This window comes from Morus notabilis, unplaced genomic scaffold, assembly GCF_000414095.1.
Source record: "Morus notabilis unplaced genomic scaffold, ASM41409v2 Scaffold1499, whole genome shotgun sequence".
Taxonomy (NCBI): Eukaryota; Viridiplantae; Streptophyta; class Magnoliopsida; order Rosales; family Moraceae; genus Morus; species Morus notabilis.
In genome coordinates, this window is record NW_010360653.1 from 162,677 (window position 1) to 177,032 (window position 14,356).

Here is a 14,356-nt window from a genome sequence, read left to right on the forward strand (position 1 = left end):
CCCTCTTAAGTAACTCTAAGCAAACTAGTCTCCACAATTCGTTGTCGAGCTTCTAAATTTTGTCGATGCAATGTATCTAATTATCTTCAGGATTGGATGTACTACCTTAATGCGGGGTCTCAAATAAACATATCATATGCCATGCATTCTCCTAATACCTCTCTTTTCCTTATAATTGCCCAAGGTATGTCCAGAAGTTGACATTGCAGGCTCTTCATTTTTCACTAATATATTCTGTCTACCATTTTATACTTGTTTTTACGTTAATAAGATCGGTATCCCTTGACATCATCACTCACGACTCATGAGGTTATTGTAATTTATAATTGCTACATGATATTTTTTTTGGCCTTGAGACCTCCACTATTAGTGACAGTTTATAGGTTGAAATGCTATTTCTGAGACAATAAAGGTAAAACTGAAGCATGTGTGCGAAGAAGGTTAGAGCATCTCCAGTAGAATGCCAAAATTACCAATGCAAAATTTTAGCTTCTGTTTTTTATGCTAATTTTGGCTAATGCTATACTCGGCAGCAAATTTGCCAACAAGTATAGCAAATACAAAATTTGGCATTTAATTACCATGGGTTGATATATTAATTCTTTGTGTTTAATCATTATGTTAGGAACCCGAAAATCTGAACTTCATTAACAATATTAAAAATGGAAAATTACAAGATAAATGAGCGGTTTCGAAGACCCCCGACCTCCAAGATAGTGCTATGCACTAGACACTCTCTACAAATCTGATCATCCCCCCTCATTAGCCACTAGACCCTTATTTATACTATTAAAAGACTACTAAAAAATAACTGCTAACTATCAAGTTCCTAACATTACCCCCGCCCTAAAGAATCACCTTGTCCTCAAGGTAAAAATCAAGAAATAAAATTGAAAAATAACATCTAAATGATTAAGAACAAGAGGCTTTGTTAGTTCCTTGATTTGAGTCCCCAAATTGATGTTGTCCTTGTAAGTCACGTCTTCAAATTAGAGCCAATCAATTACTTTCTTCTCCATCTTCTTTGTATCTTGAAAAGTAATCACAAAGTCCACCAATTCAGTTGGAGCCCACTGATCAAGCTTATCAATGACCATAAAAGCTTTTGACAAATCCATCATTAACAAATAAGTTTCTTTCTCAGCTAACCAGGTCTTCATCCTTTCAGCCTCTCTGTCACCAATATCTTCATACCCAGCCATAGACTTACTATACCCAGTCCTAAATGTGTTGAAATTTTGAGACCCAACCACCATTGCACCAGAATTAGGCCAATTAACGCTGTAATTACGAGGCCCAACCCCAAAATTGACTCTGCCCATACCAAAAACACTAGACCCAGCCCACTTCCGAATAAAATTTCAGGATTCAGCCCAAAATCGCCGGATTTCGCATCATAAATCCACGTCCTGGCCATCATCTCGCCGGAGCTAAACAAAACCCAGCCTTAAGGGTGTTGGAATTCATGGGTCCCACTCCATAGCACCGGAACCAACCCCTTTAACGCCGAAATTGCGAGGCCCGGTCCAAACCGGGTCGAAATCAGCCCCAACCTTGCCGGAAACAACCTCAACAGCGTCAGAATCATGAGACCCGCTAATTTGGCCAGAATTTTCGAAAACAACACATATCTTACCGGGATCAGCGAGTCAGAATTGCGGGACTCCACTACAATCCCGCCGGAATCTGCCACCGTAGCACCGGAATCAACCCCTCTCACGCCGGAATCGTGAGGCTCTGTCCAAACCGCAGCCAAATCGTCGAGCCCAGCCTACCAAAATTCCCAGATCTAGCCTCAATCTTACTGGATCTTGAAATATCAGCGCCAATCTTGAAATATCAGCGCCAATTGCGTCGGTGTTCTTAGATTTCGTCGCAAATCCACCGCCGTTCGCCTCAGATCTGGTCGATCTAGCACTAGATCGTGAAAAATTGCTCTCAAGTCTTTCACATCATCCTACGATTCAGGTTCTGGTAGCATTCCCTCTGGCGACGTTTGTTGACGTTGTTGCTCCACATCCTGTCGCGCTGGCTCACCTCCAAACAGCAAAGCCCTAAGTTTTTCTCTCAACTCAAATAGTGAAACCTTAGGTTCTGAACTCACGGGCTCACCTCCAAAAACCTTGAGATTAGCTCTTAGAACAACCCTAAGTTTCTCTCTCAACTCAAAGAGTTCCATAGATCGTAGATGCTCTGATACTATTGTTAGGAACCCGAAAATCTGAGCTTCATTAACAATACTAAAAATGGAAATTTACAGGATAAATTGGCAATTTCGAGGACCCCCGACCTCCAAGATAGTGCACAGCACTAGACACTTTCTACAAATCTGATCATCCTCCCTCATTAGCCACTAGACCCTTATTTATACTATTAAAAGACTACTAAAAAATAACTGCTAACTATCAAGTTCCTAACACATTACAACATTGTTCTTTTTAATTATAACATTAAAAGTTTATTTTTACAAGTTTCAAAAATCAAAGCTTAATAATTATGAAAAAAAAGTAAATATAACATTTGAATTAGCATTATGCATTGGAACACAAAATAAAATAGCACATCAAATATGCAATTTTTACATTTTTAGTGACAAATACAGCATTGGAGATGCTTTTATGATGGAACTGTTTTTTGGATCCTTTTCCCACCACTTTTTTCTTGTTAACCCGCTTTATTTATTTATTTATTCAATTAAATAATTGCAGTTGTTTCTGCTTGTTATGATCTGTTCTGAAATGGCATGTTGCAGGGAGTGATGGCCTGGCTCAATGGCTTGACAACTCATCATATCCTAATACCACTTTATCATGGAATGTCATTTGTAGTGAGTTTGAAACTTTGAAATTGTATATTCAAAATGAAATCTTATTGTTGCTGTTGTTTTTTTTTTTTTTCTCTTTTTTTTCTTTTACTGATATGTGCTATCATTTTCTCGTAGGAAGTGGTGTGATTAGGCAGGATATAGTAACGTCCTCTAGTTACTATGTTGCCGTGGGTAACCTGAACTCAGAGGATGTGGAGGTGATTTTTTAAAATTGTAGCCTTTCCTACTTTGTTTCATACATCTTTTTTTTTCCTTAAATAGAACTCTTGTTTTGTCCAATTTGTTAATTAAATAAACCCCTAAATAATATGTCTCCAAAATAACAATTATGAGAAGTATACGCACCTTATATCTCTGGTCTAAAAAAAACACTTTGTGGCTCTTTCATTTGGAAATCTAAAGAGACTCCGCCCTCTGGTAAGTCCCCTATTAAGTTGCTAAGGATTTTGAGTTGACTAAATATAATTCATCTAGCTAGCTCAGTGTGATCAGTTCTGCACGATCATGCAGATTATGATATTAAAGGACCTCTACGATCATGTGAGGTTAACAACAGCCGACAGACATAATCGTGATGAGTGTCACAAAAGGAAAGGTGTCACGCCCTGGGCAGGGGTGGTGACATAGAGGCTTGATTAGGATTAAACGCACGATAATAAAAGAAATACCCAACGAGTCCCACACACTGAATTAAAATGAATTATAGGATCTTTCCACAGGATCTCGTTACCGTACATACGTGACATGTAAATAAATCACTACAGTTACAGACATCATTCACAGTCTAAAATCCAAGTACAGGAGTTTACAGAATTTATAAAATTCTTACATTTGTACTCACAGGAAGATGACACAATCTTCTCCAAAATCAGGTGGTAGCACTCAGCTACTCCGCACTGCTCCTAGAGTTTCCAAGGAGGGGTTAACATTTTTAAAACTATAACACGTGAGCGAAAGGCCCAGTAGAATATATTTTGAAACAACTTGGTAAATAAATAAACAAGTAAATAAATGAATCAGTAAATGAATAAATATAGACATTCAGTTCTAACACAACAGCCGGAACCTTATATCTTTTTTCTCAAAGGAAATGTAACTGAAAATTACAGTATTACAGGCATCAGCAAGTAATTTGTACAAATTACTTACACAACCAAGTGCACAAGCCTTTCCGGGCCGGGTTTCGGGTTCTGTCCCCGAGGATGCACTCTCCACATCCTATCTAGGCCATCAGCGGGCTTACCGGTTCGTAAGATCTCTTTCATTAAGAAATCATTCATTAAACATTATGAAATTGTTATTATAATCCCATGAACTATAACAGGCCGTGGGTCTCCATGAACTACAACAAGCCGTGGGTCTCCATGAACTACAACAAGCCACGATTTTTTTAAATATTTTTCTTTCGCAAACAAGTCCCTTTCTTTAAAACATTTGCAAGGCCAAAACTCTTTTTGAAAATCAGGCTCACAAGAAAAAAGGGATAGAAATCCTACCTCGAAATTATCAAACCTGTGGCTAGCGGCGCACTATCCCAGCTTCCACTTCCTCAAGCCACTCAATCCGAGTCCTCAACTATCACTGTTACAAGACAATACCTTAGGATTCAAATCTCATTCCTAAAGTAATTCAAACTCAATCACATCATTTGATTTCCTATTAGTGTGTCATAATCAATTTTATGTTTCAAATAATCATTCCAAGGGTTTTAATTCCAAAACATGGATTAAAGATGCTAATCCATTGACTCTAGGTCCCAAAATGAAGCTAATTTAGTTTCTCCTCGAAAATAGAGGTCAAAACAGCAATCTCAGGGCAAACAGGGTCAAACTCCGTGTACACCGGTCGACCGATGACAGAGCAGTGCAACACCACCGGTCGACCGGTGGTGTGTAATCCGGTCAACCGCATCGGTCGACCAGTAGCCTAATGTATTCCGGTCGACCGCACAGGTCGACCTGTGAAGAACACCAGTGCGAGAAAACTCGCGAAAATCAGTTCGAAAACCTGCAAATTCAGTTCCAAATCACAATATCTCAAGGGACAACACCTGAATCCGGGTTCTAGGTGCTAAAACAAGTCCAAATAACCCAAAATTCCTAATTTTCACCATAGTTTTACTCAAAATCCATCAAAAATTCATTTCGAACCAAAAATAAGTTTTTAATCTGAGAATTTAGGATTTCAAGGGAGGTTTTTCAGAAATCTTACCTTGAATCTTTCTATTGACGTTGAAAACTCTTTGAAATTCCTCTTTGGTTCGAGATCCGGTTGATTTTGAAACAAAACGGGAGAGACAACCGAGAGAGTGAGAGAACGAAGAGAAAGACAGAGAGTGGTCTGTGGGCACGGGAGGAAGGCAGAAGGAGAAAAAAAAAAGAAAAGAACAGAAAAAGAAAAATAGAAAAGAAAAATAGGTCTCCAAATATTTTAAAATGACTATCCAGAAAATGTGTCCATACACACTTCTGGGTAAAAATATAATTACTGAAAATATTTAAATACCTTGTAATTATTTAAATTACACGTCAGAAACATTTATTAATCAAAAATTAATTAATTAAATCAGATTAGGTACACTAATAAATCTTAATTACCTCAATTAATCCCATTTAATTCTTCGGGGTGTTACAACTCTACCCCTCTTAAAGAATTTCGTCCTCGAAATTAGAACTCACCTCACAGTAGGAACAGATCGGGTACCGTTCTTGCATCATCGTCTCAAGCTCTCATGTCGCTTACTCAACTCCATGGTGCTGCCACAACACTTTCACTAACGGAATCTCACGATGACGCAGACTCTTCATCTTCCAGTCAATAATCTAAACCGGTGCCTGCTCATATGTCGCGTCATACTGTATTGGAATGTCATACCATTGCACTATAGCTTCCGGATCAGGTTGATATTTTCGAAGCATGGAGACATGGAACACGTCATGTACGCGAGATAACTCAAGCGGCAGGGCAAGACGATACGCCACGACATCGACTCGTTGCACGATTGGGAATGGTCCAATATACTTTGGCGCAAGCTTCCCTTTCACACCAAATCGAACAACTCACTTGCGTGGGGAAACCTTCAGGAGAACGAAGTTGCCTTTCTGGAATTCCAAAGGCCTACGCCTTCTTTCAGCATAACTCTTTTGACGACTTTGAGCTGTTAGCAGTCGTTCCCGAATCACAACTATCTTCTCATTGTTCTCTTGGACAACCTCTGGTCCAGTAGTGAGTTGATTCTCAAGTTCCAACCAACAGACAGGTGATCTACACGGACGACCATACAAAGCCTCGAACGGTGCCATACCGATACTGGCCTGATAGCTGTTGTTGTAGGCGAACTCAGCAAGGTGCAGGTATTTCTTCTAGTTCCCGTCAAAATCCAGAATACAAGCACGAAGCATATTCTCCAGAATCTGAATAACTCTTTTAGATTGTCCATCAGTCGGAGAATGAAATGCTGTGCTAAAGTTCAATTCTGTTCCCATGGCTTCCTGAAAACTCTTCCAATACCTTGCATTAAAACGCGTGTCACGATCGGACGTGATCGACAGCGGTACTCCGTGAAGTCTCACGATATGCTCCAGGTACAATTTAGCCAGAATCTTCTGAGAATACATCGCACAGAACGGTATGAAATGCGCATATTTAGTCAACCTGTCCACCACCACCCAGATGGCATCGTGCCTGTGCTCAGTTCTCAGTAGTCCCATAAAAAAATCTATCGTGATGTGCTTCCATTTCTATCCCGGAACAGGTAGAGACTGCAACTCTCCAGCTGTCTTCTGATGTTCAGCTTTAATCCTGAGGCAAGTTACACATTCTAAGACATACTCACAAACGTCATTCTTCATGCCTCTCCACCAGTATTGCCTTTTCAAGTCCTGGTACATCTTGGTACATCCCGGATGAATAGCATACCTAGATTTGTAAGCCTCATGCAGAATTACCTTCTTAATCTCATCCATTTTAGGAACTGCTAGGCGGTCGCGAAAGTACAGCGTCCCATCCTCTCGGATTCTCCAATCCAAGCTGCTCTCCATTTTGGATTCGAACCCAGATTCCTTGGAGATGAGAATCTTGCCACTGATTTTGCTTGACTTATTGCACAAGGGCCGGTGCGGAGATCAGATTATACACCATTGCCTGGTGATAATCCTCGTGATACTAGAGGTCATAATCGCTCACAACCTCAGTCCTCTTCCAGTCTTTCAGAGCTAATGACGCTTAAGTCCCCAAGGTCTTCCTGCTAAGGGCACCAGCTACCACATTAGTTTTTCCCGGATGATACTGTAGCGTGAAGTCGTAATCTTCCATGTACTCTACCCACCTCCTATGTCTGAGGTTCAGATCTTTCTGAGTAAACAAGTACTTCAGACTCTTATGATCAGAAAAGACCTGAAACCTTACTCCATAAAGATAACATCTCCATATCTTCAGAGCAAATATCACCGCTGCTAACTCCAAGTCATGCGTGGGGTAGCTCCGCTCATGCGGTCTCAGTTGGCGAGATGTGTAAGCTACAACGCGTCCACCTTGCAACAAGACACAACCAAGTCCAACCCCCGAGGCGTTAGAGTACACCTCATATGGCTCCTTGGTATTAGGAATAGTCAGGACTGGTGTACTTGTCAGCCTTGCCTTCAATTCCTGAAAAACATGTTCGCACTCAGCGTCCCATTCGAATCTGACTTCTTTCTTGGTCAACCGAGTCATTGGTGCAGCGATACTCGAGAAGTCCTTTACAAAGCGTCGATAATACCCCCGAGTCCAAGAAAGATTCGGATCTCTGCCACATTCTTCGGCCTCTCCCACTGTAGCACAGTCTCAATCTTGGAAGGGTCTACAGAAATTCCTTGTCCTGATATCACATGACCAAGAAACTTCACTTCTGTCAGCCAAAGTCACACTTCTCCTTCTTCGCATACAGCTGGTGTTCATGAAGAGTCTGAAGAACAATCCTCAAATGCTGTTCATGTTCTTCCCAAGTCTTCGAATACACTAGGATGTCATCAATGAAAATGATCACGAACCGATCCAAGTACGGCCGGAAAACACGGTTCATTAAATCCATGAATGCAGCCGGGGCATTCGTCAACCCAAATGGCATTACCAGAAACTCAAAATGTCCATACCGAGTTCTAAAAGCTGTTTTCGGAATGTCTTCCTCCTTAATCTTCAGTTGATGGTACTCAGACCTCAAGTCAATCTTAGAGTAATACTGTGATCCACTCAACTGGTCGAATAACTCATCGATCCTCAGTATTGGGTATTTATTCTTCACAGTTACCATATTCAATTGACGATAGTCAATGCACAACCGGAGGGATCCGTCGTGCTTCTTCACAAACAACACCGGTGCACCCCAAGGAGAAGTACTATTCCTGATGTACCCTTTTTCCGCTAGCTCCTTGAGCTGTTTTCTTAGTTCTCTCATTTCAGCAGGTGCCATCCAGTAGGGAGGAATAGAAATAGGTGCCGTTCTCGGAACCAAATCGATGCAGAATTCAATTTCTCGGTCTGGCGGTAAACCAGGTAGCTCTTCAGGGAATACATCCGCAAACTCATCCACTGCAGGTATTCCCGCATTGTCTTCAATCACCTCGGTTTCACCTTCTAGAGCAAGAAGGAAAGAAAAGCAGGCTAGGTTTCTCCGTCCTCCGACGCTGTATTTCAACAGTCGTTCCTCTAGGACTGGATTCATATATGCCTGATAAATGATCGTTACTCCGGAATCAGTCATCAAAGTCAATCTCCTACGGTAGCAATCAACAATCGCACCATATCTCGCTAACCAATCCATTCTGAGTACCACGTCAAACAGACTCATCGGAAGGATTACCAGGTCAGCTCTCAATCGCTCACCTACAATCGTGATTTCACACGATCAGCACACACTAGCTACCTCTACATATCCCAGTGGGGAGTTCAACATCATTGGGACTTCCAAGTTCTCGGCTTTCAATTTTAAAGTTTGAACAAAAGAACTTGAAATAAAAGAATGAGTAGCACCAGTATCAAATAGTACATGTGCTAGAGAATGAGATATTAGAATCATACCTTCAACCACTGTGTTACTGGCCTGGCCTCCAGAACTGCCTCCTGTCAGGGTATAAGCTTGTCCATGCACTTTCTCCTTCCCTTTATCACCAACATTAGGCCTTTGGGTCGGTGGCCTATACTGTTGCGGCGGAGGTATCTGTATTGGTCCCGATGCCTAAGGCCGAAACTGTGGGTACTGAGGCGGTCGGTAGGCTGGCACATGAGGGTAAAATGTTGGCATTTGCAGCTACGGCTGGTAAGGTGGCATGAACTGCGGTGGCCTCTCTTGACCATAAGAAACATCACCCTGGGGCTGTTGAGTCTGCAGCTGATTCTGATTAGGACAGTTCCTCCTAATATGACTAATCTGCCCACAGTGATGGCACTTTGGTCGGTAAGGAGAATTTCTGTCACTCTCAGATGAACTACTACCACCACTGATCATGTCTCCACTGACCTGCCCTTGATTACGGTTTCTTCTACCGCTCCGTTGTGGCCCACCCGAAGTAGAGGGTCCACCCGAAGCAGAAACTCGACCAACTGCTTCCTTGCTTTGCTGATAGGCCAAGTTATCTTGTTCCACGCTTGTAGTAGTATCCACCAGGCATCGAAAATTTCAGATCCTTAGAGGCACTAAGGGTCTCCTTACATTAGGTTTCAGACATTTTTCAAACTTCAGGCATTTCAAATGCTCAGATTCCACCAGAGATGGCGCAAAGCGAGACAAGTCATTAAACTTAGCCTCATATTCCCTTATCGACATATCACCATGTTGCAAGGTCATAAACTCCAATGCCTTCTAATCCCTGTAGCTCTAAGGGAAATATTGTTTATTGAAGAGAGTTTCAAACTGCTCCCAAGTCATTTCCGCAACATTAAGCCTTCTTCTCACTTGCTTCCACCAGTTGCTTGCTTGGCCTTCCATTTTGTATACAGCGAATTCTATCCGGTATTCTTCCGGCACTCCCATAGTATCTAAGTGTTTAACTATGAAGTCTAACTAGAACTCCGCTTCTTAAGGTCCTCCCTCACTATTGAACGTGGGGATAGGTGCACGCCTGAATTCCCGGAAGTAACTCTGCTTCCTGTCCTCGGCTGGTCGCTCATTCTGAGCTCGAGTGGTCATGCCTTGAAAAGTTGCATACATGGCATCCATGAACTCCTGGTTCTGTGGAGCTGGGTTGTTAACCGACCTACGTCGCGGCGGCATCTCCTTTATCTGAAAAGAAACTAGACTGTTCAGTGGATTTCTGATGTCACACATGTATGTACAATCCTGTGGATTTTCAACTTAGGGCTCTGATACCACTCTGTCACGCCCCGGGGCAGGGGTGGTGACATGGAGGCTCGATTAGGGTTAAACGCACGATAATAAAGGAAATACCCAACGAGCCCCACACACTGAATTAAATGAATTACAGGATCTCGTTACCGTACATACATGACATGTATATAAATCATTACAGTTACAGATATCATTCACAGTCTAGAAATCCAATTACAGGAGTTTACAGAATTTACAAAATTCTTACATTTGTACTCACAAGAGGATGACACAATCATCTCCAAAATCAGGTGGTAGCACTCAGCTACTCCACACTGCTCCTAGAGTCTCCTGGGAGGGGTTAACATTTTTAAAACAATAAAACGTGGGTGAAAGGCCCAGTAGGATATATTTTGAAATAACTTGGTAAATAAATAAACAAGTAAATAAATGAATCAGTAAATGAATAAATATAGACATTCAGTTCCAACACAACAGCCGGAACCTCATATCATTTTTCTCAAAGGAAATGTAACTGAAAATTACCGTATTACAGGCATCAGCAAGTAATTTGTACAAATTACTTACACAACCAAGTGCACAAGCCTTCCCGGGCCGGGTTTCGGGTTCTGCCCCCGAGGATGCACTCTCCACATCCTATCTAGGCCATCAGCGGGTTTACCGGTTCGCAAGATCTCTTTCATTAAGAAATCATTCATTAAACATTATGAAATCGTTATTATAATCTCACGAACTACAACAAGCCGTGGGTCCCCATGAACTATAACAAGCCATGGGTTCCGTGAACTACAACAAGCCACGGTTTTTTAAAATATTTTTCTTTCGCAAACAAGCCCCTTTCTTTAAAACATTTGCAAGGCCAAAATTCTTTTTAAAAATCAAGCTCACAAGGAAAAGGGGATAAAAATCCTACCTCAAAATTATCAAACATGTGGCTAGCGGCGCACTATCCCAGCTTCCGCTTCCTCAAGCCACTCAATCCGAGTCCTCGGCTATCACTGTTACAAGACAATACTTGAGGATTCAAATCTTATTCCTAAAGTAATTCAGACTCAATCATATCCTTTGATTTCCTATTAGTGTGTCATAATCAATTTCATGTTTCAAATAATCATTCCAAGGGTTTTAATTCCAAAACATGGATTAAAGATGCTAATCCATTGACTCTAGGTCCCCAAATGAAGCTAATTTGGGTTATCCTCGAAAACAGATGTCAAAACAGCAATTTCATGGCAAACAGGGTCAAACCCCGTGTACACCGGTCGACCGGTGACAGAGCAGTGCAACACCACCGGTCGACCGGTGGTGTGTAACCGGTCGACCGCATCAGTCGACCGGTAGCCTAATGTATTCTGGTCGACCGGTCCAGTCGACCGCACGGGTCGATCTGTGAAGAACACCAGTGCGAGAAAACTCGCGGAAATCAGTTCGAAAACCTGCAAATTCAGTTCCAAATCACAATATCTCAAGGGACAACACCTGAATCCAGGTTTTAGGTACTAAAATAAGTCCAAAGAACCCAAGATCCCCAATTTTCACCATAGTTTTACTCAAAATCCATCAAAATTCATTTCGAAACAAAAATAAGTTGTTAATCCGAGAATTTAGGATTTCAAGAGAGATTTTTCAGAAATCTTACCTTGAATCCTTCTCTTAACGTTGAAAACTCTTTGAAATTCCTTTTTGGTTCGAGATCCGGTTGATTTTGAAGCAAAACGGGAGAGACAACCGAGAGAGTGAGAGAACGAAGAGAGGGAGAGAGAGAGATGCAACTGGATTGAAACTGAAATTTGCATAGAGGTGGAAAAATTATCATCCGTTGAGATGGTATATGATTGATAAAGCACATACAATTAATAATGTCATTACCAATCTCAGTTTTTTATCAGATTTCGTAAAATCCATTTTTCATGTGTCATTCGCCATTTTATCTTCTTGCCCAATGCTTCTTCCACTTGATCATTTATGCTATCTATATCTAAATTTAATAGGTGCAATTACACCTGAGGATAAGGGCTTCCCTCTACAATACAAGTGAAGCTTATTACAGATGCAATCTCACTCAAGGAGCTTGTGGCATAGAAATTTTGTTCCCCGAGGGAAATGCAGCTGTCTTAACCTCTTTTGGTGATGAGGTAACAAAATACTTTCTTGCCAGCTATTCACAGTTGCCAGCTATGTTGTTTGATAACATGCTCTACATTGAGTAAAGAGAGAACCCCAAAAAAAAAAAAACGGATGAAATTAAATGCCAGTTATCTAATTTTTGACATCTGGTTCGTCAGTTACGTCTCTCAAAGTAGAGGGCAGCGTTTTGTGGTCTAAATAGTCTAATTAGTGTCATGCCGGAAAACTTGTATCTAGCATGTTCATATGCCTTAGGCTTCGATTTTTTTTTTTAATAGACATGGAGTAATATAACTTTTTAGTTCTTGCCTTCCAGCGGCAGTCAATATTTTTGGGCTTTTGATTTCTTCAGGCTGCTACTGGCTATGGGTTGTATGTCAAACTCTCCTATGGACCAAGATTGGTCACATATATTATTGGTATAGGTATGTTCATTAAAAAAAAAAAAAAAAAATCTTAACGTGACCTTTATATAAAAACCTTATTCTGTACTTTTCTTTCTTGTAGGTGGTTTGAGTCTGCTCATGCTATTCGCCTTTAACTTCTTGAACAAGTTCCAATGTGCCCGCAATGAAACAGGAGGTCATCATGAACAGAGAAGATCTGAGAGAGCACCATTGCTTTCTAACAAAGATGATCTTTCAAGTTGGGGGTCGTCTTATGATTCCGCTTCCAATGATGAGGAGGATCTTGAAAACTTCCTGGCTGTGGGTTCTCTTGAGGGGAAGTCTTTGGGAGAGGGAGAAAACAGTAATAACACTCGACGCCTTTGTGCGATATGCTTTGATGCTCCCAGGGACTGCTTTTTCCTTCCATGTGGACACTGTGTGGCTTGTTTTGCATGTGGAACCAGGTACCACTTTCCAACTTTAAATTTTCAGATTTCAAAAGTACGCAGTACACTTCAGTACTTAAACACAATTTAATCCACAAACTAGCATGAGAGTTGATCAGGCCTCTGTTAATCTTGAAGATTGTGCTATTCCTAGTTGGATAAGCTTGTTAGATAATATGTCTTATTTAGGCAAGGCCTGCAACATAATATGCTGGGTTATTGAAGAAAAATTTACAAAGAAGAAATTTAGCACCTTTAACTTTTCACGAACGAATATTCTAAATTTAATGCCATAAATCTGAACCGTTCCGAACCAAGGATAGAAACGAATCCTAACTTGACTAGGGGCATATGTCTGGTTACCTCTGCAACATTGTCCACCTCAATGTGTTTTTCACATCATGTGTTACAAAATTTACTCTTTCATCAATCTTGTTGAAAGACCTTGGTACTGACCATTCCTATTTCTGCCACGTAATTTCCTTTGGTTCAATTGGTAATAGATTCCTTTAAAGCAATTCAACAATGTGATGATAACAGTGATTGCAACTAGCAGGAGTTAGAACTTAGAATCATTTCAATAGACAAGCAAAAACTTCTGAGTATTTACATTGTGTAAATTTCCAATTGACAACTCAATTTCTCAGTGCAGAGTCGTATGCTAGTCATTTTTTAGAGCCAAAAGACAACGTGTCCAGTAAGTTTTTTTCTTTGCCAGGATATATTATTTATAACCAATTACTTTAATTTGTTGTCTACAGGATAGCAGAGGCAGATGGCACTTGCCCAATATGTCGTAGGAAAATGAAGAAGGTGAGGAGGATTTTTACAGTCTAAAAGCTACTCGGCTTATTTTAAAAAGATGGCAAATGTTGAATAACCTGAGATACAGATGTATGTAAACTATTGCTTTCCTTACAAGTAATGGCATCGGTGAAGCAAATTTTAGTTGAGCTGATGAGATACATTAAGCAGATCACAAAGTACAATGGCTTAGTTTGGTAGTGCTGTAGATTTTAAAAAAAAATACTTTTAATTGTACTAAAAGAAAAAAGTAGCTGTTACAAAAAGTAACTAAGTGTTTGGTAAATTATAATTATAGTAGATGTGTTGGTTCTAATTTTTAAAATTAATGTAATAGCGTTTGATAAATTATGAGGTTAAATTATTTTGGATAATTAAAAATTACGACTATATTATATTATAATATAATATAATATATATTTATTATTATATTTAATAT

General features: G+C 40.4%; 2 protein-coding genes across 3 annotated transcripts in view; one reads left to right on the forward strand and one right to left on the reverse strand.

Moving 5' to 3' along the window:
• Nucleotides 1-13,983, forward strand: part of LOC21391619 — a 15,206-nt gene extending 1,223 nt beyond the window's left edge. The window contains exons 5-11 of the mRNA XM_024164837.1: nucleotides 91-184; nucleotides 2,753-2,827; nucleotides 2,942-3,024; nucleotides 12,143-12,286; nucleotides 12,631-12,703; nucleotides 12,786-13,131; nucleotides 13,875-13,983. Of these exons, the coding sequence (XP_024020605.1) occupies nucleotides 91-184; nucleotides 2,753-2,827; nucleotides 2,942-3,024; nucleotides 12,143-12,286; nucleotides 12,631-12,703; nucleotides 12,786-13,131; nucleotides 13,875-13,950 (891 nt within the window). The 3' untranslated portion in view covers nucleotides 13,951-13,983. The remainder of the gene's footprint in view (nucleotides 1-90; nucleotides 185-2,752; nucleotides 2,828-2,941; nucleotides 3,025-12,142; nucleotides 12,287-12,630; nucleotides 12,704-12,785; nucleotides 13,132-13,874) is intronic.
• Nucleotides 1-14,356, reverse strand: part of LOC21411104 (rhodanese-like domain-containing protein 10) — a 17,423-nt gene that overhangs the window by 759 nt on the left and 2,308 nt on the right. Inside the window, exons 3-4 of one of the 2 annotated variants that reach the window (XM_024164835.1) lie at nucleotides 4,324-4,408; nucleotides 3,657-3,729 (exon numbers count right to left, since the gene is read on the reverse strand). In XM_024164835.1, coding sequence (XP_024020603.1) covers nucleotides 4,386-4,408 — 23 coding nt within the window. In that variant the 3' untranslated portion in view covers nucleotides 3,657-3,729; nucleotides 4,324-4,385. Of the gene's footprint in view, nucleotides 1-3,656; nucleotides 3,730-4,323; nucleotides 4,409-11,112; nucleotides 11,150-14,356 lie in introns of those variants that run through there. The other variant, XM_024164836.1, reaches the window with a different exon arrangement.